Genomic DNA, 25801 nt, shown 5'->3' on the forward strand with positions numbered 1-25801 from the left:
TAAATGGTATAATAAAAAAGAAAAAATTTAAACAGTTATAATCTTATCTCTCAGAGTTTGTAATTGTTAACACTCTAAGATCTACACAGCATTCCAGATCTCTTTACTTGCATGCATGCAGGCACACAAATACAGATATCAAGATCTCCAGGTCCTCCAGCCTCACTTAGAAACAAAATATCACTCTCCTTTTTCAAAAATTGGACAAACTTGTTTGAAAAAGGGTTTTAAATCTAAAGAATGTTTGCAAATTACTGACTTACAGAATGACATGTGAATAACATTCCATTGCATCAAGGTTCCATTATTTATATATTCATTATTATTTCCCTATCATATTTAATAACACATAATAATAACTAAAAATCTCCTAAGACTTACAAGCCATATACAGAATCTTCCTTAATATCTCTACCTCTGTACCCACTCCCCTCTCCAAAAGTGACCACTGTTAACAGTTCGGTATATGTCTTGTCATAACTTTTGCTGTGTTTATACACACACATATATATGTACACCAATATGGTCTTGCTTTTTTCACATAAGTGGAATCTTATCATATTGCTTTTCAAATTGCTTTTTGAACTTAACAGTATGTCTTATAAACTATTACATGTCAGTGAGTATAGATCTATGGCCCAATACCCTAAAATACTGAATTATGTGTACTTCCCTCAGTGTACCACTCTGTTCTGTGCTCTGAAAGGCAAACATTTACTCTTCCTTAAAGAGGCACCAATTCTATGAAATCTTTCCTTCTGTGAAAACTTTATTGTGTTTTTTTCTTTGTTGTACTTATTTATTTGCTTCTACCTCCCCATTTCACCTCAAGTTCTGTGAGGACAAAGAATGGTTTATTCACATTTATATCCTACTGTCTAACATGGGACCTTATCTATAGAAGTTCATTCAGTATTTTATATATGATCATATTGAATTAAGTCCTGCCCTTTTCTTTTAAAGATGCACAGAGGACAGAAGTAGCAGAGTAGAACCCCATACTTTGACACTATTACCTAGCAGTGTTTGTATGTTTGTTAAAAGAGCTCTCATAATTCTATAACTGTTAAAAATGTTTGTGAAAATTATACAACAATGAAAAATGGTTTAAAACATAATGTTAAGTGAAAAAAGCAGGCTAAAAATGACTACACTGAGATGACTACCACATCAAAACATACATATAAAGAGGACTAGGAAATACTGTGAAACATTTAGGGTGGAATTAGAAGCAAAGTCTCTATTGAAAAATTTTGTTTTGTTTTGTTTAGTGAAAAGTGGATTCTTGTTATTAAAAATAGTCATTATCCAAGTTCCAAAACTCATGAAGCTACAAGGGGAAGCAAAAGCTATAACATTAAAAATAGTCACCACTCAACTGAGCACTTACAAAACTTTTCCTCCATTTATATACAATGGAATATTATTCAGTCTTAAAAGAGAAGGAAATTCTGATACATGCTACAACATGGAAGAACCTTGAGGACATTATGCTAAGTGAAATAAGCCTGTTGCAAAAATATATATTGCATAATTCCACTTATATGAAGTAGGTAAAGTAGTCAAAATCAGAGGCCAAAAGTAGAATGGTGGTTGCCAGGGGCTGGGAGGGAGGAGAGAATGGGGAGTTATCATTTAATGGGTACAGAGTTTCAGTTTTACAAGATAAAAAGAGTTGTGGGGATGAATGATGGTGATGGTTGCACAATATTATGAATGTAATTAATACCACTGAACTGTATATTTATAATGGTTAAGATGGTAAAATTTATGTGTATTTTACCACAATAAAAAATTGGAAGGAAAATTTATTCTCCATCTAAACAGTATCCCCTACTTAACACTAGGATCTCTCCCTACCCAACATGTCAATTTCTCTTTTTGTGAGTCAATCTCTTCCTAATCATCTCATGAAAACAGCTGAGAGCGCAATGCAAAGTAACAAAGTGAATGAGCAAATCTGTCATAAAGGTCAGGATTTCCTATAGTCAAGGGACATGATGGAGGACTGCTCACATCATAGTAGAAGCCACGGACCAATGAGGATCTGTTGCAGTTAGTGTTCATCAATGGTGGAAGAGAGAATTATGAAAGATGATGGCAGGCAAGACACTTGAAAAGAGAATGATTTGAATATCAACAGAATGTAAGCCTTTTGGGAAAATGAAGTCCAAGTATACTTAAACAAAACAAAACAAAACACTCTTTATGATTGTGCCAGAAAGTTAAATGTGAACTAGTGGGTGCTAGACAGTGCTATCACAAAATTTTCTTAGGAAAACTTATGCCCCCAAAATCAAACACTGATTTCATTCTTTATTCATTTAAAAACATCTACAGAGAGGTTTCCATTATGGATAAGATGGGGTAAGTACCCTCCACTTTGTTCCCACTGAAGGTAGTTACAGAAACCAGGAGCCACTGTTTGAAGACTCCGGGAAGAAGACCAGAATTCGAAGTACCACCAAACCAAGGGTGAGTTTAGCATTTCTTTTTTCTCCAATGTCCCCTGGTGTAGACACAATGCAGCCTGAAATTTGGAAGTGTCCACTGATGTGGAGAGAGCTCCAGGAGAAACCATAGTCCAGTTCTGGCTTGAAGAGTGGGAAAGGGGTCTCTGAAAACTCAAGAAAATGTATGGAAATACCCCCATTTTTCTTTTCCTTTTTTCTGTTCTCATGTGTGCCAGGCTGAAGCAAACCTGTGGTGGCAGCAGTGGCAACAGGGGAAGAGCGGGAAGCTAAATCTCTGAATGAGGAAACTTCCTCTCTGATCAGAGAAGCAATGGTCTCAGTAGGGTGGAGTGAGCCTTCAATGCTTTTTCTCTGTCCTCCTGCTGCTTGGCCCTAGACACTGAAAAAGGGTGGCCCAATGAACTGGGAAGTACTGAAGGGATTGCAAAGAGGGAGCAGCACATGTGTGGATCTGACACTTAAAACAGCAGACCACAGACTCTGAGAACTGAACAGATAAACCACTGCCCAAGTCCCAGACTGGCAACTGGGTGGCGTTCATGGGACTGATCCAAATAGGTTTGCAAAGGCTTTGAAAATTGCACTGACATTGAAACCAAGGCCCACAGTAGGATGGTGAGAACTTGTGGTCTGAACTTAAATGGGTCAATTGCCTCTTAAAACAAAACTGTCAACATTCCCCACTATATTGAAATAAGACTAGGAACCTCAAAACATAATATTCAAAATGTCCAATCCAAATTTACTTGGCCTGGGCATAACCAGGAAAATCTTAAATTGCATGGAAATAATCAATACATGCCAACACTGAGATGACACACATGTTGAACTTATCTGACAAAGACATTATGCAGCTTTATAAAAATGCTTGAAGGTAGGAGAAACACTTTTGAATCAGAAAGACAGAAAATCTCAGCAAAAATAAGTAGACCTTAGGACCTTTCTCCTAGATCACACTTTTTCTATATTCACTTTAATTCTCAACTCAACTTTAAAAAAATGTATACGTAGTAGGTGACATTTAGCAGACATAAAATCAAAATCAATTCGACCCAAATGTCAGGACCCTGAAAAAGACTGTCATTCCACTGTTTAAATTCTGTAATTGCTAAGAACAAAACTTTGCTTGTGTTTACCCTCACTGCTTCTCTTTTACCCAGAGAAAAACATTCTTTGAGTAGGTTTAAATTAAGAATAAATAACTTAAAACTCAAAAAAAAAAGAAAATCTCAGCAAAGAAACAAAATACATAAAGAAGAACCAAATGAAAAGAAACGAACTTGAGTTATTTGTAGTGAGGTGGATGGACCTAGAGTCTGTCATACAGAGTGAAGTAAGTCAGAAAGAGAAAGACAAATACCATATGCTAACATATATATATGGAATCTAAGAAAAAAAATGTCATGAAGAACCTAGGGGTAAGACGGGAATAAAGACACAGACCTACTAGAGAATGGACTTGAGGATATGGGGAGGGGGAAGGGTAAGCTGTGATAAAGTGAGAGAGTGGCATGGATATATATACACTACCAAATGTAAAATAGATAGCTAGTGGGAAACAGCTGCATAGCACAGGGAGAACAGCTCGGTGGTTTGTGACCACCTAGAGGAGTGGGATAGGGAGGGTGGGAGGGAGGGAGACGTAAGAGGGAAGAGATATGGGAACATATGTATATGTATAACTGATTCACTTTGTTACAAAGCAGAAACTAACACACCATTGTAAAGCAATTATACTCCAATAAAGATGTTAAAAAAAAAAGAAGAACCAAACGGAAACTTTAGAATTTAAAATACAATACTCTTACTGTATAGCACAGGGAACTCTGCTCAATGTTATGTAACAACCTAAATGGGAAAAGAATTTGAAAAAGAATAGCTACATGTATATGTATAACTAAATCACTTTACTGTACACCTGAAACTAATGCAACATTGTTAATCACCTATACTCCAATATAAAATAAAAAGTTAAAAAAATAAAAATACTATACTCCACTATAAAATAAAAATTAAAAAACAAAACAAAACAAAACAAAAAGAAACAAACTCAGGGACTTCCCTGGTGGTCCAGTGGTTAAGGGGACACGGGTTCAATACCTGGTTGAGGAACTAAGATCCCACACATGCTGTGGGGCAGCTAAGCCCACACGCTGCAACTATTGAGCCCGCACACCACAACTAGAGAGAAGCCCGCGCACCACAACTAAGACCCAACACAGCCAAAAATAAAATAAATAAATATTTATTAAAGAAATAACCTGAAAATAATTAATTAATAAATAAAATACAATAGTCAGAATTTTTAAAAAACTCATTGTATGGGTTCTACAGCAGAAAAGAGATGACCAACTTCAATAAGTGGTGCTGGGAAAACTGGACAGCTGCATGTAAAAGAATGAAATTAGAACACTCCCTAACACCATACACAAAAATAAACTCAAAATGGATTAAAGACCTAAATGTAAGACAGGATACTAAAAAACTCTTAGAGGAAAACACAGGCAGAACACTCTCTGACATAAATTGCAGCCATCTTTTTTGATCCACCTCCTGAAGTAATGAAAATAAAACCCAAAATAAACAAATGGGACCTAATGAAACTTAAAAGCTTATGCACAGCAAAGGAAACCATAAACAAAACAAAAAACAACCCACAGAATGGGAGAAAATATTTGCAAAAGAAGTGACCAAAAAGGGATTTATCTCCAAAGTATACTGTGTGTTGGCAAAAAGTTCACTCAGGTTTTTCTGTAAGATGTTACAGAAAAACCCAAGTGAACTTTTTGCCAACCCAGTACAAGCAGCACATGCAGCTCAGTATCAAAAAACAAACAACCCAGTCAAAAAATGGGTGGAAGATCTAAATAGACATTTCTCCAAAGACATACAGATGGCTGAAAAGCACGTGAAAAGATGCTCAACATCACTAATTATCAGAGAAATGCAAATCAAAACTACAATGAGGTATCACCTCACACTGGTCAGAATGGCCATCATCAAAAAATCTACAAATAATAAATGCTGGAGAGGGTGTGGAGGAAAAGGAACCCTCCTACACTGTTGGTGGGGATGTAAATTGGTACAACCATTATGGAGAACAGTATGGAGGTTCCTTAAAAAACTAAAAATAGAACTACCATATGATCCAGTAATCCCACTCCTGGGCATATATCCAGAGAAAACCATAATTCAAAAAGATACATGCACCCCAATGTCCACTGCAGCAGTATTTACAATAGCTAATACATGGAAGCAACATAAATGTCCATCGACAGAGGAATGGATAAAGAAGATGTGGTACATATCTACAATGGAATATTACTCAGCCATAAAAAAGAATGAAATAACGCCATTTGCAGCAACATGGATGGACCTAGAGATTATCATACTAAGTGAAGTAAGACAGAGAAAGACAAATATCATATGATATTGTTTACATGTGGAATCTAAAAAAAATGGTACAAATGAACTCATTTAAAAAACAGAAACCAAGTCACAGATGTAGAAAAACTTATGGTTACCAAAGGTGAAAGGCAGGGAGGGATAAATTAGGAGATTGGGACTGACATATACACACTACTATATGTAAAATAGATAACTAATAAGGACCTACTGTATATCACAGGGAACTCTACTCAATACTCTGTAATGGCTTATATGGGAAAAGAATCTAAAAAAGTGTGGATATATGTATATGTATAACTGATTCACTTTGCTGTACACCTGAAACTAACACAACATTGTAAAGCAACTATACTCCAATAAAAGAAATTTTTTTAAAAGAAAAAGAAAAGAGATGGCCAAGGAAAGAATCAACAAAGTTAATGATGAATTCATAGAAATTATCCAGTGTGAAAAACAGAGAGGAAAATAATTTTTTAAAAAACAGAGTCTCAAGTATCTATGGGATAATAACAAAAGGTCAAACACTGGTGCCATTGTAGTCACGGGAGGAAAGGAGAATGTGGAACAGAAAATCTGTTTGAAGAATAATAGCTGAAAACTTCTCAAATTTAGTGAAAGATATACTTAGAAATTAAAGAAGCTCAGCAAACTCTAAACAAGATAAATTCAAAGAAATCCATGCCTGATACATCACTGGAAAATTCTACCAAACAATTAAAGAAGAAAAACACCAATTCTACACAATCTCTTCCAAAAATTGGAAGAGGAAGGAATACTTGCCAATACATTTTATGAGTCCTGCATTACCCTGATATCAAAATCAAACAAAGAAAACACACACACATAAAAACTACAGTCCAATATTCCTCATGAAAATACATGTAAAAATACTCAATGAAATACTAGTAATTTATACCCAACAATGTAAAAAAAGAATAATACATTTTTACCATATCTTGGGAATGCAAGGATGGCTCAATATTCAAAAATCAGTAGACTAAAGAAGAAAAAGCACATGATCCTATCAATAGACATACAAAAATACATTTGACAAAATACAGCATCCATTAATGATAAGAACCTTCAGTAAACTAGGAATAGAAGAGATCTTCCTCAACCTAATAACATGCATCTACAAAACCTATCATTATACTTAATGCTGACGGAATGCTTTCCCCAAATATCAGGAACAAGACAAGGATATCCTCTCTCAGTAGTCCTATTCAACACTGTTTAGAAATCCCAGATAGTGCAGAAAGTCAAGAAAAAAAAAAGGGCATACAGACTGGAAAAGAAAGAACTAAAATTGTCCCTATTCACTGACAACATGATCACCTATATAGAAAATACCAAGAAACCTACCAAAAAGCTCCTAGTGAGTTTAGAAAGGTTGCAGCATACAAGGTCAACAAACAAAAATCAATCATATTTCTATATACTAGCAACGAACAATTAGAAACTGAAATAAACAAAACAATATCCTTTATAATAGGTGACTGCAATATGAAATACTTAAGTATAAATATAAAACAATGTATAAGACATAAGCTGAAAACTATAAAGCACTGATGAACTAAATCAAAGACAACCTAAATCAATGCAGAGGCATATCATATTCATGGATTTGAAGACTCACCAAATTCATGTATATATTTAAAGGAATTCCAATTAAAACCCACCAGGATTTTTTGTAGATATAGACAATATTATTCTAAAATGTATATGGAAAGGAAAATGAACTTAAATAGACAAAATAATTTTGAAAAAGAAGAATAAAATTAGAGGAATCACTACCCAATCTTAAGACTTACCATAGAGCTACAGGATTCAAAACAGTGTGCTATTTCAAAAGAGATAGATACATAGGACAACTGAACAGAATACAGTCCAGAAATACATCCACACAAATACAGACAACTGATTTTTGACAAAGGCAATTCAATGGAGAAAGAAGAGTCTTTTCACCAAACTTTGTTGAAACAATTGAACATCCATATGCAAAAACAAAACAAAACAGCCCACACTTCTAAAAATATGAACTCAAAATGGATGATTTGTTCTAAATGTAAAATGTAAAACTATATAGTTCTTACAAGAAAACAGGACAATATTGTTGTGCCTGCAGTTAGGCAAAGAGTTCTTAGACATGACACCAAAAGCATGAAGCATAAAAGTTAAAAATTAATAAAAATTGAAAACTTTCGCTTTGCAAAAGACACTGTTAAAAGAATGTAAAGACAAACTACAGACTGGGAGAAAATATTTGCAAACCAGATATCTGACAAAAAGTCTAGTATGCAGAATATATAAAGAACTCGCGAAACTCAACAGTAAGTAATCAAACAACCCAGTTAAAAAATGGGCAAAAGACTGTTCATGAACAGACCATTCACCAAAAAGGATATATGGATGGTAAATAAGCACAAGAAAAAAAAATATTCGTCATTAGTCATTTGAGAAATGCAAATTAAAATTATGATGAACTACCACTACATAGCTGTTAGAATGACTAATAGTAACAATAACAATACCAACAATAACAAGTGCTGGTAAGGAATGGAATAGCCACTCTGGAAAACGGTTTGGCAGAGTCTTATAAAGTTACAGTTAAACATATACTTACCATACGACCCAGAAATCCCATTGCTAGGTATTTACAGTAGGGAAATGAAAACTTATGTTCATACAAAAACCTGTACAGAAATGTTTATAGAAGCTCTATTCAAACCACCAAAAATTGGAAACAACTCAAATATCCTCTAAGGGTGAATGCATAAACAAACTGTGGTATAGCCACACAATGTATACTACTTGGCAATAAAAAGGAATGAATTATCCATACAAGCAACATGCAACAATTTAGAACAATCTCAAAGGCATTATGTTGAATGCAAAATGCCATTCTCAAAAGATTACATACTCTATGATTCCGTTTACATGCTATTCTCTAAAAGATATAACTATGACAGAGAATAGACTGGTAGTTTCCATGGATTAGGGATGAGTTTGGATGTGATTGCAAAGGGAAAGCATGAGAAATTTGGGGGGTGGTTCAACTGTTCTGATCCTGATTGTGATGTTGGCTACATAAATCTATACATGTGTTAAAAATTCGTATAACTACCTACACACAGATGCAAAAGTGAGTTTTATTGTATGTTAATTTAAAAAATAAAACTGAAAAACCCAGAGTATAAATATAAATGAAATTTTTAAAAATAAAACTAACTTATTTTCCTAACTTTTAGTTTCATTTCACAAGACAAAATCCCAGTTGAGCCCCTTTTTCACTATTAACGATGAAACATTGATTCTTGTTTTAAGTGGACCTACTTAAGTAGTCTTTTTCAGTATCCATTATCCTCCAATAAGCAAGACCTCCTTTACATTAAAATATACACTGAAACAAAAAAAGAAAAAAGGGAAGGATATATGCCAGAGTGATAACTATAGAAGTTGTTTCTGGTTAATGAGATCATAAGTGACATTTTCTAAATCTTCTAGGATGAGCTTATATAACTTTAATAATCAGTGGAAAAAAGGTAAAGAATCCTTTAAATCCAGGTCTAGTGATGTTTTCTAAAAGAAACTTTGGGGCTCCAGTTTATAAGCAGAGAGAAGATAAGCAGCTAGGAGGAGAGGAGGTAGGCAGCACAAAAAAGATCAGATCTGCTGGTGGTATTTGTGAAGGTAAGAAAACTGGCCATTTTTAGGAAGGGGGAGGCTAGCTCACCTGAGACTGTTTGAAAACATCCTTCCCAACCACATCCAGGTTTGAGGGGTCTTTGATGGAACTAACATACTCAGAAACAGCCTTGATTACCACATCACAGGGAGGAAGAACCAGCTGATGAGCTCTGACCTAGAAGAAGGAAGATAAGCCAGGCACACTGATATCAAAGATGGGTCACTAAGAAAAAGGGTGAGATAGGGGTGAGATACAGAATTCAAATTCAGTTAATTCACTGAGAGACAGTTAAAATCTTTTCTTTAGTCTTCCCCCTAATTTTCAGTACAGAACACTTGGAACCAAGATTGAAGAGTATAAAGAAAGACAAAACCATAGCAGCAATTATCCCACTACAAAGATAACCACTGTTTTATGACACTGCCATAATTAATCAGTTTTCTTTCATGATACATTTTGGCTGCCTCCAAATTTTTGCTATTAAAGGTAATGTTGTAATGTGCGGACCATGTTTGGATCCTGATTTGAACTAACCACAAAAAGGCCTTTGTGAGACAATCAGGAAAATCTAAAAATGGACTAGATATTAAGATGATACCAAGGAATTATCATTAATTTTGTTAAGAGTAATAATGGCATTGTGCTTATGTAAGAAAATGTCTGTATGTTTTAGAGATGCATATCAAAGAACGTGACAGTGAAATGACTTAAGGTCTGGCATTTGTTTTAAAATACATTAGTAACAGCAACCACAACAACAAAAAAACCCAGCAAGTGTGGCCACATCTTAATAACTGTTGGATCTAGAAGATGTTATAGTGACGGTTGACTATATTATTATATTATTTTTCTACATTTGTGATGCTTGAATTTTTTTTAAATAAGGGTTTTTTAAATGCTGTGATGAAATGTAGGTATGATTTGTTGTCTACCTTCCAATTATTTAATTACGAGCTTCCTAGAATGGTAATTACTGAGTAAAAGGCTATAAACTTCTTAAAGGCTTTTTATATAAATTATTTAGCCAAGTAATAATTCCTTCCTTCAACAAATATTTACTGCCTACTGTGTGCCAGGCACTGTCCTAGGCATCAGGGATACAGCAGTGAACAAGATAGACAAAACTCCCTGCCCTCAAGGTAGCTTAAATTCTAGGGTAGGTGTGTTGGGACGGGGTAAGGGGAGTCAAACAAACAGAATAAGTAAAACATATAGTGCGCTAGATGTAGTTAAGTGCTATGGAGAAAATCTCAGCAGAGAAGGGGGTAGGGAATGCAACTATGTGTGGGGCGGGGCATGTAATTTTAAATAGGGTGTCAGGAAAGGTCACTCTGAGAAAAGAACATTTGAGAGAACCTATAGGAGTGAGGAAATATCTATGTGGGAGGAAAATGCATTCCAAGTAGAGGGAATGGTGAGTGCAAAGGTTCTATGAGCAAAAGAAAAGGGAAGATGAGATTAGAGCTGTACCAGAGGGCCAGACAGTACAGGGCTTTGTAGGCCATGGTAAAGATTAGGTGAGTGAGATAAAGAGCCATTGGAGAATTTTGAAAAGAGAAGTGACATGATCGGAGTCAGGTTTTAAAATGACTCTGGCTGTTGTATTAGGAATAGATTTGGGGCCAGGGTGCGGAGCAAGAAAGAGTGCAAGCAGAAGACAAACAGTTAGTAAAGTGTTATAATAATCCAGGCAAGAATGGTGGCTTCACCAAGGTAGTAGCTGTGAAAATGGTGAGGAGTGGATATATTCTGAAGGAAGAACTGATGGTATTTGCTGACAAGAGAAGATATGGAGCATGAGAAAGAGAGAAGTCAAGGATGACTCCAAGGCTTTTAGGCTGAGCAACTGGAAGGATGAGGTTGCCATTAATGAAAATTAGTGAAGGCTGTGGAAGGAAGAGGTTTAGGGGAAAGATCAGGAGTTTCCATTTGGAGATGTTTCTTTGAGATATTTAGTAGGCCATTAGATATTAGAAGCTGGAGTTCAAAGGGGAGGTCAAAGCTGGAGACATACATTTAGGACTCATCAATGGACAGATGGTATTTAAAGTCACGAGACTAGATGAGATCAATCACCAAGGCAGCACGTGTGGATAGAAAAGAGAAGGGACTGAGGATAGAGCTCTGGGACACTCCAAAGTTAAGGAATAGACAAGACAAGGAAACAGCAAAGGAGATAGAAGCAGCAGCCAGTGAAGTAGGTAGGAAACTACAAGAGAGTGGTGTCCTTAAAGCCAAGTGAAGAACATGTTCTAAGAAAGAGAGAGTGAGTGAGCAACTGGGTCATATGCTGCTGACTGGTCAAGTAAGATGAAAACTGAGACCTGGCCATTGGATTTATTAACATCATGGTCATGGTGACTTTGTTGAGAGCAATTTCAGCAAAGCAAATTGAAGACAGAACACGGAAAGGGGAGAGTAAACAGCTCAAGCCTAGACAACTCTCTAGAAGAGTCTGCTATAAGGGAAGAAGAAATATGGAGCAGTAGCTTGGGTGGAGGGAGTGAAGTCAAGAGCAGGTTTTGTTTTATTTTTTAAGATGGCTTATGCATGCTTATGCATCTGATGGGAATGAGCCAATAAGAGAGGGAAACCGATGATGTGGGAGAAAGAGGGGAGAACTGCTGAAGTGATGCCCTTAAGTTATCAGTGGGGGGGACTCCCCTGGTAGTGCAGTGGTTAAGAATCCACCTGCCAATGCAGGGGACACGGGTTCAAGCCCTGGTCCGGGAAGATCCCACATGCCGCAGAGCAACTAAGCCCGTGCGCCACAACGACTGAGCCTGTGCTCTACAGTCTGCGAGCCACAACTACTGAGCCCGTGTGCCACAGCTACTGAAGCCCGCGTGCCTAGAGCCCATGCTCCGCAACAAGAGAAGCCACTGCAATGAGAAGCCTGCGCACCACAACGAAGAGTAGCCCCTGCTTGCCGCAACTAGAGGAAGCCCGTGCACAGCAACGAAGGCCCAAAAATAAATAAATAAATTTATATTAAAAAAAAAGTTAGCAATGGGGGATGGATCCAGCATAAGAGTAGAGGGGTTGGCCTTAGACAGGAACATGGACAGGTCATCTGAGGCGGGTAAAGCATGCAGGTGAGAAGATGAAAGTGTGGGAACTGGTGTAAGTTCTCTTCCCATTGCTTCAATTTTCTCAGTGAAACAGGAAGCCAAGTCATGAGCTGAGAGTGAGCAGGGAGGAGGGAGCATTAGAGGCTTAAGGAGAGAGGAAAAGGTGTGAAATAGTCGTCTAGGAGACTGAAAGAACTAGGGAAATATAATACCACCAACAACTTACACTACCTCCAGAAGTGTACGAGAGCATCAGTCTCAACACAGCCTCAATAGGAGCGGGTAGACTAATTTTTCAATATTTGCTAAACCCTTAGGTTAAAAAAAAAACACACTGCTCATTTAATTTGCAACTCTGATCACCAGTGAGGTTTAACATCCACTCATATTATTGGCCACTCTAGTTCCTCTTTTGTGAATTGTCTGCTTCTGTCCTTTGCTCATTACTTCATTTATTGGGGTATTAGTATTTTTCTTCATAGGTTCGTATGAATCCTTAAGATAATAAGGGTGTGAGATAATAGAAAATATACATTGTTCTCTGCCCCCAGTTACTGGCATAGAGCACCTAAAACCCTTGTAATTTCCTAAGTGGTAAGAGCACTAGGAGCATCTCTTCCTCTAATGAGGTGACTCTGGGTGAGCTCCTGGATGAGGGCTGGTCACTGGTAAGACCAAGCCATGATTAGAAGCTTGGAATTTTCAGCCTCACCCCCATTGTCTAGAGAAGGGAGAAGGGCTAAAAATGGAGTTAATGATCAATCATGCCTACATGATGAAGCCTCCATAAAATCCCAAAAGTACAGGTTTTGGAGAGCTTCCAGGTTGGTGAACACATCCATGTACCAGGAGGGTGATGTACCCCAACTCCATGGGGACATAGGCTCCTGTGCTTGGGATCCTCCCAGACCTCACCCTATGTATCTCTTCATCTAGTTGTTCATCTCCATCCTTTATCATATCCTTTAATAAAGTGATATATGTAAGTAAGTATTTCCCTGAGTTCTATGAGGTGCTTTAACAAATTAATTGAACCTGAGAAGGGGGTCATTGGAACCTCTAATCTATAGTTAGTTGGTTGGTCGGAAGCACAGGTGATAACCTGGGCTTGCGACTGGTGTCTGAAGTGGGGGGGGCAGTCTTGTGGAACTGAGCCCTTAACTTGTGTGATCTGACACTATCTTCAGGTAGATAGTATTAGAATTGAGTTAAATTGTAGGACACCCAGCTGGTGTCACAGAAAACTGTTTGGTGCAGGGAAAAACCCCCACATGTTTAGTGACCAGAAGTGTCAGAAGTGAAGTGTTCTGTGTGAGTGCGGTAGTAGTATGGGAGTAAAGGAGAAACACAGGAAAGAAAGACCTAGGAGGGAATAACTGGATTTTTCCCTACACATTAGGGAAAAAGTTTTTCCTTTTTAAGGGTATTGATCATAATTATAAAGTTTTTGTCTGTAAGTGTCTGAAATATTTTAAGCCTAATGAAAGATATTTATTCTACCAAAACTCCAATCAAAACCTGATGTCCTCTAGGCATGGATGTACAGGCAGGAAATGGGTCACGTTACCTTAAGTGATGCAAGGGGATGTTCTGGTCCCAAGAGGCTCCAGTGAAAAGCAGCCAGGTCCTCATCTGGGAGAATGTGGTTACCTATAAAGTATATTTGTCATTTATTGACTGTACAAATGTTTTCTTAGAACCTCCAGGCCATGAAAGGACTTCTGGGAGAGAAAACAATCAAATAATTCACATAGGTCTATATTCCTAATGTAACAACTACAGTAACTATGTTTGATTACCTACTATATTTCACATGCATTATGTGTATCATCTTTATAATAACTGTGTAAATATTATTACCTCCAGTTTATAGATAAGGAAACTGAGGTTTGAGCAAGTCTGGTGACTTTGCCCAAGGTGCCACATCTAATAAGTGCCCACACCAGGATAAGAAGCTAGGAATGTCTGACTCCAAAGTCCATGCTATTTTCTATCACCCAGTCATGCTGCCTTTTATAATAACAGCCACCAATTACTGACTGCTACTAAGTGGTGGGCATTTTATATATCATATTTCATTTAACCTTATCAATAGCACTGTGAAGTATTATTATTCCATTTCACAGATGAGGAAACTGAAACCAGGAAGGTGTAACTTCAGTGATTTGTCCAAGGCCTAATTCCAAAACTTGTGCTGACTCCACTAGATTATCCAAGCTCAAATCCTTTGGGATTATAAACAGAGGTCACACCTGAGACAAGATATTAACCTTCATGCTGTCAGTACTTGGAAAACCAACGCGAAACATAATCAACACTCTGCAATTTACTTTGAAATACTCCTTTAAAAGAAAAATTGATGATGGATAGAATGGACAGATGTATGATAAAGCAAGTATAGTAAAATGTTAATGGCAGAATAGAGGTGGTAGATATAGGATTTTCACAGCAAAATTCTTTTAATTTTGCTGTACTTTGGGGAATTTTCATAATAAAATGTTAGCACAACAGAAAAAAAAAGAAAAAAATACAGAATGATTTGTGTTCTTGACCTAAATTTAGACAGTGGGTAAGAAATGCTAATGCTCTGAGTGGGAAACCAAAGTTGTCTAGGGCTAGTAAGATATTTGGCCTAAGATGGTACTCTGCATAAAATACTTATAGAATGTAACTAAAGAAAAAGTTTTATAAGAACCAAAATAATGTTCTGGAATATCCTGTATTAATTTATAAGACAAACATGCTGAGTTTCTAGTAAGAAGCCCAAAAGCACAGTGTTCGGCATGCAGAATTTCAGAAGATAAATCCAACAATGATAACCTAAATCACTCTAATCTTCATCTCTTAACACTGCAAGAGGAAACTTTAACAGTCACTGGAGTCTGTTCTTTGGACCACCTACCTAGCAATGCAGCAAATATGGGAAAATTCATCCGCTTCAGGCCCAGCTGCTTGGCCACCTCCTGCATCAGGAACTGGTTGGTAGTAAGGTTCTTCCCATTCCAGCTCAGCTTCAGAGCATGGGAACTATAGTAAGAGGGAATATTGTAGAGAGCATACTCGGAGTCATGGGCAAGAAGGCCATGGAAGCCATTTTCCCTGAAAAAAGCCACCACTTCCAAATGGTGGTCTTCAAGGCTCTGAAAGACCTAGGAGGGAAGAAGAGAAAAACACATCATGCAACAGAAGCTGACCTGTATTTGGTTAGAAATCAGGAAGGTTAGTAACTGAATTTTATAGTTTGTTGAAATTTAAGATTATATGAGGCTGAACAAAATACTCTTAAAAAAAAGCCTCTCCTACCCTAGAACTTGATTATTCCTGTAAACACAGGCAGCATTATTGATGCGTTCATTCAATGTCCAGTCTTTTATGACTCCTTGCATGAAACTATGGCCCGAGGTTCTTTAAAAGAATACTGAAATTAACATGGCTTACATTATTTAAGTTTTTACTTTAAACAATAACAGGAGAACTTTGTTAGAAAGATAATAAAGATATTATATATTGCTCAGCACCATATGTGCTTTACATACATTATCTATATACCATATGTGCTTTACATACATTATCTCATCATCAGAACAACCATGGACAAGGTAGATATGGATGAAAAAACTTACAGGTGGAGGGACTTCCTGGTGGTGCAGTGGTTAAGAATCCGCCTGCCAATGTAGGGGACCCGGGTTCGAGCCCTGGTCTGGGAAGATCCCACATGCCGCAGAGCAACTGAGCCCGTGCGCCGCAACTACTGAGCCTGCGCTCTAGAACCCGCGTGCCACAACTACTGAAGCCCGCACACCTAGAGCCCGTGCTCCACCACGAGAAGCCACCGCAGTGAGAAGCCCACACACCACAACGAAGAGTAGACCCGCTCGCCGCAACTAGAGAAAGCCTGCGCACAGCAACGAAGACCCAAAGCAGCCAATAAATAAATAAATATAAAATAATAATAATAATAATTTAAAAAAACTTACAATTGGAAATAGACACAGAAAGGTTAAATGACATATAGCTAGAATCTGAATCTAAGTTCATCTCTTAAAAAAAAAAATCCCTGCTTTCTCTCTTAGGAGCAGGTTAGACCGCAGGGCACCCAAATAGGGAGGGCATTTCCAAAAGTTAGAAGTCAGAAACTTCACCTTATTTTAGAAATGGAAAAACTAAGGCTGCGAGAGGCTGGCTGCCCCTAAAGTTGCATACTGAGTAAGTATATACAGGATTCAAACCCAAGCTGATCTGACTCCAGAATGCACACTTTCCATTGTACCAAACTTCTTCCTAGAGAGCACTATTTTTAATGTAATAGAGGCAGACTGTTAAGTGCCCCTCCTGTGCACGTGTCTATTGCTGTACATAAAGCATACCGAAATGAACTGCATACTGGTTCGGCCACAGTAAGTTCCTTGACTGCAGATACTTTATTTATAATCTCTGTATTCCTGGCTCCCACATAAGATCTGGTGCATAGTAATATGAATAATAATTACTAACAGATACTGAACATGTACTATGTGCTAAGCAAGGTTCCAATTACTTTACATGCATTAACTCATTTAATACTCAAAACAATCTTATGAGACCATAACTATTATTATTATCCCCATTTTACATTACATCCCTAGGTCACGTAGCTGGAAGGAGCAAAGTTTGTATTTTTGTCTCTAGAGCCTGCAGACCCTGATAATTCTGTTGAACTCAACTGACCTATTTTTTTCATTTAAGTTTTAAAGGAATGGTAGTTTTCTGGAGTCTGACAGGAGTTTCAACACATTAAGCTTTTTCTAAGCTATGGAAAGAGAGTCTAGTCACAGTAGATAGCCATGCCACACATTAAGTCACAACAGGGGGAGGTACACTGGTAAGCAGATAGCAAAGTAAGGTCTGTATTTATTTGATATCCAGGCAAAGGAAGCAAAAATCCTTACTTTGCACCGCAACCTATTTATGTCTAGAGTTACGATTAACTCCAGATAGGTCACGGTAGGAATACAGATTTATGCTATCCCCTGGTGACAGTTTCTTCCAGCATATACCTCTCATACCACTCACTGATTGGGCATCCATCTACCTTGTATCAGGCATAGTGCTAAGTGTGATATGTTCTCTCTCATCATCACAGCCTGACCATGTGGGCATTATAAGACCCACTGTTCTGATGAGGAAACTGAGGCTCAGAGAAGTGGCATGTTTAGGGCTACAGAGCTGGGAAACAGGGACCTAGGTCACACTGACACCAAAGTCCATGCTCTTTCTGCTATAGCACATTACCTTTAGCTGGTCTGAAGCTGATTATGCCACCATCCAAGTGATTTCAACTCCAGAAAGCCAAGGACTAGTGATCTTTAACAAATCGAATGGCTCTTATAACACTAGGAATATAAATCACAATCATCTGGAAAGCATTTTCAAAATATAAAAACCTGGGCCTCACCTCAGATCTGCTGAAACAATTTCCTGAGTGTGATCCAAATGCCTATATTCCAAAATAGCTTCCAGTAGGTTCTGATGCACACTACCAATTAAGAACCATTGACCTATCCCAATTACTCATTTTTTAAAAAAGTTCTAGCTTTATTGAGATATAATTGGCATATAGAATTATAAGAGATTCAAAGTGTACAACAAGGTGATTTGATATACATATGCCAAATTACTCATTTTACTGCTTAAGCAACTAGCCCCCTAGAAATGATAGATGACTTGACATGGTTATCTAGCTAATCTGCAGCAGAACCAAGATTAGAACAAAAATCTCATGATTCCAGATATAAAACTTCTTTCACTACATATTCTGGGGTAAGTAATGGAAAACAGTAGAATAAGAATCTCACAAATAATCCCTCACAATTCCCCAACACCCTACTCCTACCAGGCTAGTTTCCTAACTACCCTTCTCCAAGATTACTGTTTCCTTTTCTTTGCTCACTTGGTTTCCCTGCCTAGACTGCCATATTGCCTGTCTTTCCCAATGTTCCAAATACTTTCCATAGGGCTACCACCTCTTACATAAATTCTTTCATTATTTCTCTCTTCTTAACTCTTATAGCACTGAGACAGCTGACACAGTCAAGGAAGTAATTTGACAATACTATAATCTGCAAGTTTTAAGGCCACAGATTCCTTCTGCCTCTCGTGTGTATCTTCCATGGTCCTAACCAGCACTAGAAAGGACACAGAGCTGGAGCTGACAGAATAGCAAAGAAAGGCCTACAGAGGCTGTAAAAAAGGAAAGCAGCCCTGGCAAATGAAAGGGCACCATAATCTCAGTATTTGACTTCAACAACTGATGTACAAAATTCACTGGGAAAAGTCTGCCTGGATTGCAGGTTACTTAGAGCTCAAGTAGCAAAGTAATATTAGGTATCAACGGAGTACCTACTATATACCAGGCACTGTTCCAAGTACACCTCATGTCCATTAACCTTGCAATAACATCATGATGCATTATTACCTCCCTTTTACAGATGATGGAACAACGAGGCTCAGAGGTTGAAGAACTTGACCAATGTCACACAGCTAAAAAGTGAAGCTAGCCAATAAGCACGTGAAAAGATGTTCAACATCTTTAGTTATTAGAGAAATGCCAATCAAAAAACCACAATGAGAAAACCAATTAACACATACTAGGATGGCTATAATTTTTAAAATGTAAAATAACGAGGGTATGGAGAAACAGGAATCCTCCATACATTGCTGGTGGAAATGTAAAATTGTGCAGCCACTTTGGAAAGCAGTCTGGGAGGTCTTCAAGTGGTTAACATAGGGTTATTATATGATCCAGTAATTCCACTCATAGGTACACAACCAAGAGGACTGAAAACATGTTCACACGAAAACTTATACATGGGGCTTCCCTGGTGGTGCAGTGGTTGAGAGTACGCCTGCCGATGCAGGGGACATGGGTTCGTGCCCTGGTCTGGGAAGATCCCACATGCCACGGAACGGCTGGGCCTGTGAGCCATGGCCGCTGAGCCTGCGTGTCCGGAGCCTGTGCTTCGCAACGGGAGAGGCCACAACAGTGAGAGGCCCGCGTACCGCAAAAAAGAAAAACAAAAACAACAAAAAACTTATACATGAATGTTCATAGCAGGATTATTTGTAACAGTCAAAAGTGGAAAAAACCCAAATGTCCATCAACTAACAAACAGATAAACAAAAGATAGTATATTCATACAAGGGAATGTTATTCAACCATAAAAAGAAATGAAGTACTGATTCATGCTACAACATGAATTAATCTTGAAAAAATTATAAAGTGAAAGCAGCCAAACACACTTTTAAATGAATTGTCCAGAATAGGAAAATACATAGAGATGGGAAAGAGCCAGGGACTGGGAGGAAGAAGGATTGGAGAATGACTGCTAGCAGGTACTGGGTTTCCTTTTGGGGTGATAAAAATGTTCTGGAATTTGATAGTGGTTATAGTTCCACAACTCTGTGGAACAGACTAAATACCACTGAACTGTATACTTTAAAATGGCAAATTTTATGGTATCTGAATTATATCTCAATTTTTAAAAACTGGAGTTAGGATTCAAATTCTGCACACAAAGCCCATGCTCACTAACTCACTTTAAAAACTTTTGATTATGGAAAATTTTAAAATAAAAAGGTAAAGAGAATAGCATAATGAACCTTCATGATACCAGTATCCAGTTTCATATATCAACGTTAAGTCATTCTTGTTTCATATACTTTATTTTAGCTTTTTCTTAATATGTTTTTTACTGTGAAAAAAAATTACATAACATAAAATTTACCACCTTAACCATTTTCAAAGTGTACAGTTCAGTAGTGTTAAGGATACACACATTGAGACAGATCTCCAGAACTTTTTCATCTTACAAATCCAAAACATTATACCCATTAAACAATTCCCATTTCCCCCTCCCTCAGCCCCTAGCAACCACCATTCTACTTTCTGAAACTGAAACAGTGATTAAAAATCTTCCAACAAACGAAAGCCCAGGACCAGGTGGCTTCACAGGCAAATTCTATCAAACATTTAGAGAAGAGCTAACACCTATCATTCTCAAACTCTTCCAAAATATAGCAGAGGGAGGAACACTCCCAAGCTCATTCTACGAGGCCACCATCACCTTGATACCAAAACCAGACAAAGATGTCAAAAAAAAGAAAACTAAAGGCCAATATCACTGATGAACATAGATGCAAAAATCCTCATCAAAATACTAGCAAACAGAATCCAACAGCACATTGAAACGATCATACACATTGATCAAGTGGGGTTTATCCCAGAAATGCAAGGACTCTTCAATATATGGATATCAATCAATATGATACACCACATTGACAAATTTAAGGAGAAAAAACACGTGATCATCTCAATAGATGGAGAAAAAGCTTCTGACAAAATTTAACACCCATTTATGATAAAAAACCCCTCCAGAAAGTAGGCATAGAAGGAACTTAGCTCAACATAATAAAGGTCATATATGACAAACCCACAGCCAACATCGTTCTCAATGGTGAAAAACTGAAACCATTTTCTATAAGATCAGGAACAAGACAAGGTTGCCCACTCACACCACTATATTCAACATAGTTTTGGAATTTTTAGCCACAGTAATCAGAGAAGAAAAAGAAATAAAAGGAACCCAAATTGGAAAAGAAGAAGTAAAACTGTCACTGTTTGCAGTTGACATGATAGTATACATACAGAATCCTAAAGATGCTACCAGAAAACTACTAGAGCTAATCAATGAATTTGGTAAAGGAGCAGGATAGAAAATTAATGCACTGAAATCACTTGCATTCCTATACACTAGTGATGAAAAATCTGAAAGTGAAATTAAGGAAACACCCCCATTTACCATTGCAACAAAAAGAATAAAATTCCTAGGAATAAACCTACCTAAGGAGACAAAAGACCTGTATGCAGAAAACTATAAGAAACTGATGAAAGAAATTAAAGATAATACAAACAGATGGAGAGATATACCATGCTCTTGGATTGGAAGAATCAACATTGTGAAAATGACTATACTACCCAAAGCAATCTACAGATTCAATGCAATACCTATCAAACTACCAAAGGCATTTTTCACAGAAGTAGAACAAAAAATTTCACAATTTGAATGGAAACCAAAAAGACCCCGAATAAGGAAAGCAATCTTAAGAAGGAAAAATGGAGCTGGAGGAATCAGGCTCCCTGACTTCAGACTATACTACAAAGCCACAGTAATCAAGACAGTATGGTACTGGCACAAAAATAGAAAGATAGATCAAGGGAACAGGATGGAAAGCCCAGAGATAAATCCAGGCACATATGGTAATCTTATCTTTGATAAAGGAGGCAAGAATGTACAATGGAGAAAAGACAGCCTCCTTAATAAGTGGTGCTGGGAAAACTGGACAGCTACATGTAAAAGAATGAAATTAGAACACTCCCTAAAACCATACACAAAAATAAACTCAAAATGTATAAAAGACCTAAATGTAAGGCCAAACACTTAGAGGAAAACATAGGCAGAACACTCTATGACATAAATCACAGCAAGATCCTCTTTGAGCCACCTCCTAGAGAAATGGAAATAAAAACAAAAATAAACAAATGGGACCTAATGAAACTTCAAAGCTTTTGCACAGGAAAGGAAACCATAAACAAGACGAAATGAGAACCCTTAGAATGGGAAAAAATATTTGCAAACAAAGCCACTGACAAAGGATTAACCTTCAAAATTTACAAGCAGCTCATGCAGCTCAATATCAAAAAAACAAACAACCCAATCCAAAAATGGGCAGAAGACCTAAATAGACATTTCTCCAAAGAAGAGAAACAGATTGCTAACAAACACATGAAAGGATGCTCAACATCACTAATAATTAGAGACATGCAAATGAAAACCACAATGTGAGGTATCACCTCACACTGGTCAGAATGGTCATCATCAAAAAATCTACAAACAATAAATGCTGGAGAGGGTGTGGAGAAAAGGGAACCCTCCTGCACTGTTGGTGGGAATGTAAATTGATACAGCCACTATGGAGAACAGTATGGAGGTTCCTTAAAAAACTAAAAATAGAGCTACCATATGACCCAGCAAGCCCACTACTGGGCATATACCCTGAGAAAACCATAATTCAAAAAGAGTTATGTACCCCACTGTTCATTGCAGCACTATTTACAATAGCCAGGACATGTAAGCAACGTAAGTGTTCATCGACAGATGAATGGATAAAGAAGATGTGGCACATGTATACAGTGGAATATTACTTAGCCATAAAAGGAAACGAAATTGAGTTATTTGTAGTGAGGTGGATGGACCTAGAGTCTGTCATACAGAGTGTAAGAAGTCAGAAAAAGAAACAAATACCATATGCTAACACATATATATGGAATCTAAAAAAAATGGTTCTGTAGACACTAGGGGCAGGAGAGGAATAAAGACGCGGATGTACAGAATGGACCTGAGGACATGGGGAGGGGGAAGGGTAATTTGGGAAGAAGTGAGAGAGTGCAGTTGACATACGTACACTACCAAATGTAAAATAGATACCTAGTGGGAAGCAGCTGCATAGCACAGGGAGATCAGCTCCATGCTTTGTGACCACCTAGAAGGGTGGGATAGGGAGGGTGGGAGGGAGACGCCAGAGGGAGGCGATGTGGGGATATATGTATACATATAGCTGATTAACTTTGTTATACAGCAGCAACTAACACAACATTGTAAAGGAAGTACTCTCCAATAAAGATGTTAAAAAATTAAAAAAACAACAACCAGTGGATCACTGAAGAAATCAAAGAGGAAATAAAATAATACCTAGAGACAAATGAAAATGAAAGCACAATGATCCAAACCTATGTGATACAGCAAAAGCAGTTCTAAGAAGGAAGTTTACAGCAATACAATCTTACCTCAGGAAACAAGAAAAATCTCAAACAACCTAACGGTACACCTAAAGCAGCTAGAGAAAGAAAAACAAACAAAACCTGAAGTTAGTAGAAGGAAAGAAATTAAAAAGATCAGAGCAGAAATAAATGAAATAGACACAAAGAAAACAATGGCAAAGTTCAATGAAACTAAAAGATGGTTATTTGAAAAGATAAAGAAAATTGATAAACCTTTAGCCAGACTCATCAAGAAAAAAAGGGAGGGACTTCCCTGGTGGCACTGTGATTAAGACTCCATGTTCCCAATGCAGGAGGCCTGGGTTCGATCACTGGCCAGGGAACTAGATCCCACATGCATGTCACAACTAAGAATTTGCATGCCACAACTAAGCAGCCTGCGTGCTGCAAATAAGGAGCTGGCAATCCACAACTAAGGAGCCCACGTGCCTCAACTAAAGGAGCCCATGTGCTGTAACTAAGGAGCCCGCCTGCTGCAACTAAGACCCCGCACAACCAAATAAAAGGAAAAAAAAAAGAAAAAAGAAAAGAAAGGAAAAGGACTCAGATCAATAAAATTAGAAATGAAAAAGGAGAAGTTAAAACTGACACCACAGAAATACAAAGGATCGTAAGTGACTACTACAAACAACTGTATGCCAATAAAATAGACAACCTGGAAGAAATGGACAAATTCTTAGAAAGGTACAATCTCCCAAGACTAAACCAGGAAGAAATAGAAAATGTGAACAGACAAATCACAAGCACTGAAATTGAAACTGTGGTTAAAAGACAAAAGTCCAGGACCTGATGGCTTCACAGGCGAATTCTATCAAACATTTAGAGGAGAGCTAACACCTATCCTTCTGAAACTGTTCCAAAAAACTGCAGAGGAAGGAAAACTCCCAAACTCATCCTGTGAGGCTACCATCACCCTGATACCAAAACCAGACAAAGATACCACAAAGAAAGAAAATTACAGGTATCACTGATGAACATAGATGCAAAAATCCTCAACAAAGTACTAGCAATCCGAATCCAACAATACATGAAAAGGATCATACACCATGACCAAGTGGGATTTATCCCAGGGATGCAAGGATTTTCAAGAAGTTAGACTGTCACTGTTTGTAGATGACATGATACTATACATAGAATATCCTAAAGATGCTACCAAAAAACTACTAGAGGTCATCAATGAATTAGGTAAAGTTGCAAGTTACAAAATACACAGAAATCTGCTGCATTCCTATACACTAACAATGAAAGATCAGAAAGAAAAATTCAAGAAACAACCCCATTTACCATCACATCAAAAAGAATAAAATACCTAGGAGTAAACCTACCTAAGGAAACAAAAGACCTGTACTCCAAAAACTATAAGAAGCTGATGAAGGAAATCAAAGACAACACAAACAGATGAAAAGATATACCATGTTCTTGGATTGGAAGAATTAATATTGTCAAAATGACTATACTACCAAGGCAATCTACAGATTTAATGCAATCCCTGTCAAATTTCCAATGGCATTTTTCACAGAACTAGAACAAAAAACATTAAAATCTGTATGGAGACACAAAAGACACCGAATAGCCAAAGCAATCTTGAGAAAGAAAAATGGAGCTGGAGGAATCAGGCTCCCTGACTTCAGACTATACTACAAAGCTATAGTCATCAAAACAGTATGGTACTGGCACAAAAACAGATATATAGATCAATAGAACAGGATAGAAAGCCCAGAAATAAACCCACGCACCTATGGTCAATTAATCTATGACAAAGGAGGCCAAACTATACAATGGTGGAAAGACAGTCTCTTCAACAAATGGTGCTGGGAAAACTGGACAGCTACACGTAAAAAAGTGAATTTAGAACACTCCCTAACACCATACACAAAAATAAACTCAAAATGGATTAAAGACCTAAATGCGAGACTGGACACTAGAAAACTCTTGGATGAAAACAGAGGCAGAACACTGACATAAATCACAGCAATATTTTTTTCAATCCGTCTCCCACAATGATGGCAATAAAAACAAAAATTAACAAATGGGAGCTAATTAAACTTCCAAGCTTTTGCACAGCAAAGGAAACCATAAACAAAACGAAAAGGCAACACTCAGATGGGGAGAAAATATTTGCAAATGATGTGACTAACAAGGGATTAGTCTCCAAAATTTACAAACAGCAGCTTAATATCATCAAAACAAACAACCCAATCCAAAAATGGGCAGAAGACCTAAATAGACATTTCTCCAAAGAAGACATACAGATGACCAAGAGGCACATGAAAAGATGTTCAAC

General features: G+C 37.5%; 1 protein-coding gene across 1 annotated transcript in view; it reads right to left on the bottom strand.

Moving 5' to 3' along the window:
• Nucleotides 1–25801, bottom strand: part of FAM120C (family with sequence similarity 120 member C) — a gene marked incomplete at both ends in the record, with an annotated part of 135475 nt that overhangs the window by 92262 nt on the left and 17412 nt on the right. The window contains 3 exons of the mRNA XM_079727059.1: nt 9616–9744; nt 14209–14291; nt 15544–15790. Of these exons, the coding sequence (XP_079583185.1) occupies nt 9616–9744; nt 14209–14291; nt 15544–15790 (459 nt within the window). The remainder of the gene's footprint in view (nt 1–9615; nt 9745–14208; nt 14292–15543; nt 15791–25801) is intronic.

Source organism: Hyperoodon ampullatus, assembly GCF_949752795.1.
Source record: "Hyperoodon ampullatus genome assembly, chromosome: X".
Classification (NCBI taxonomy): Eukaryota; Metazoa; Chordata; class Mammalia; order Artiodactyla; family Ziphiidae; genus Hyperoodon; species Hyperoodon ampullatus.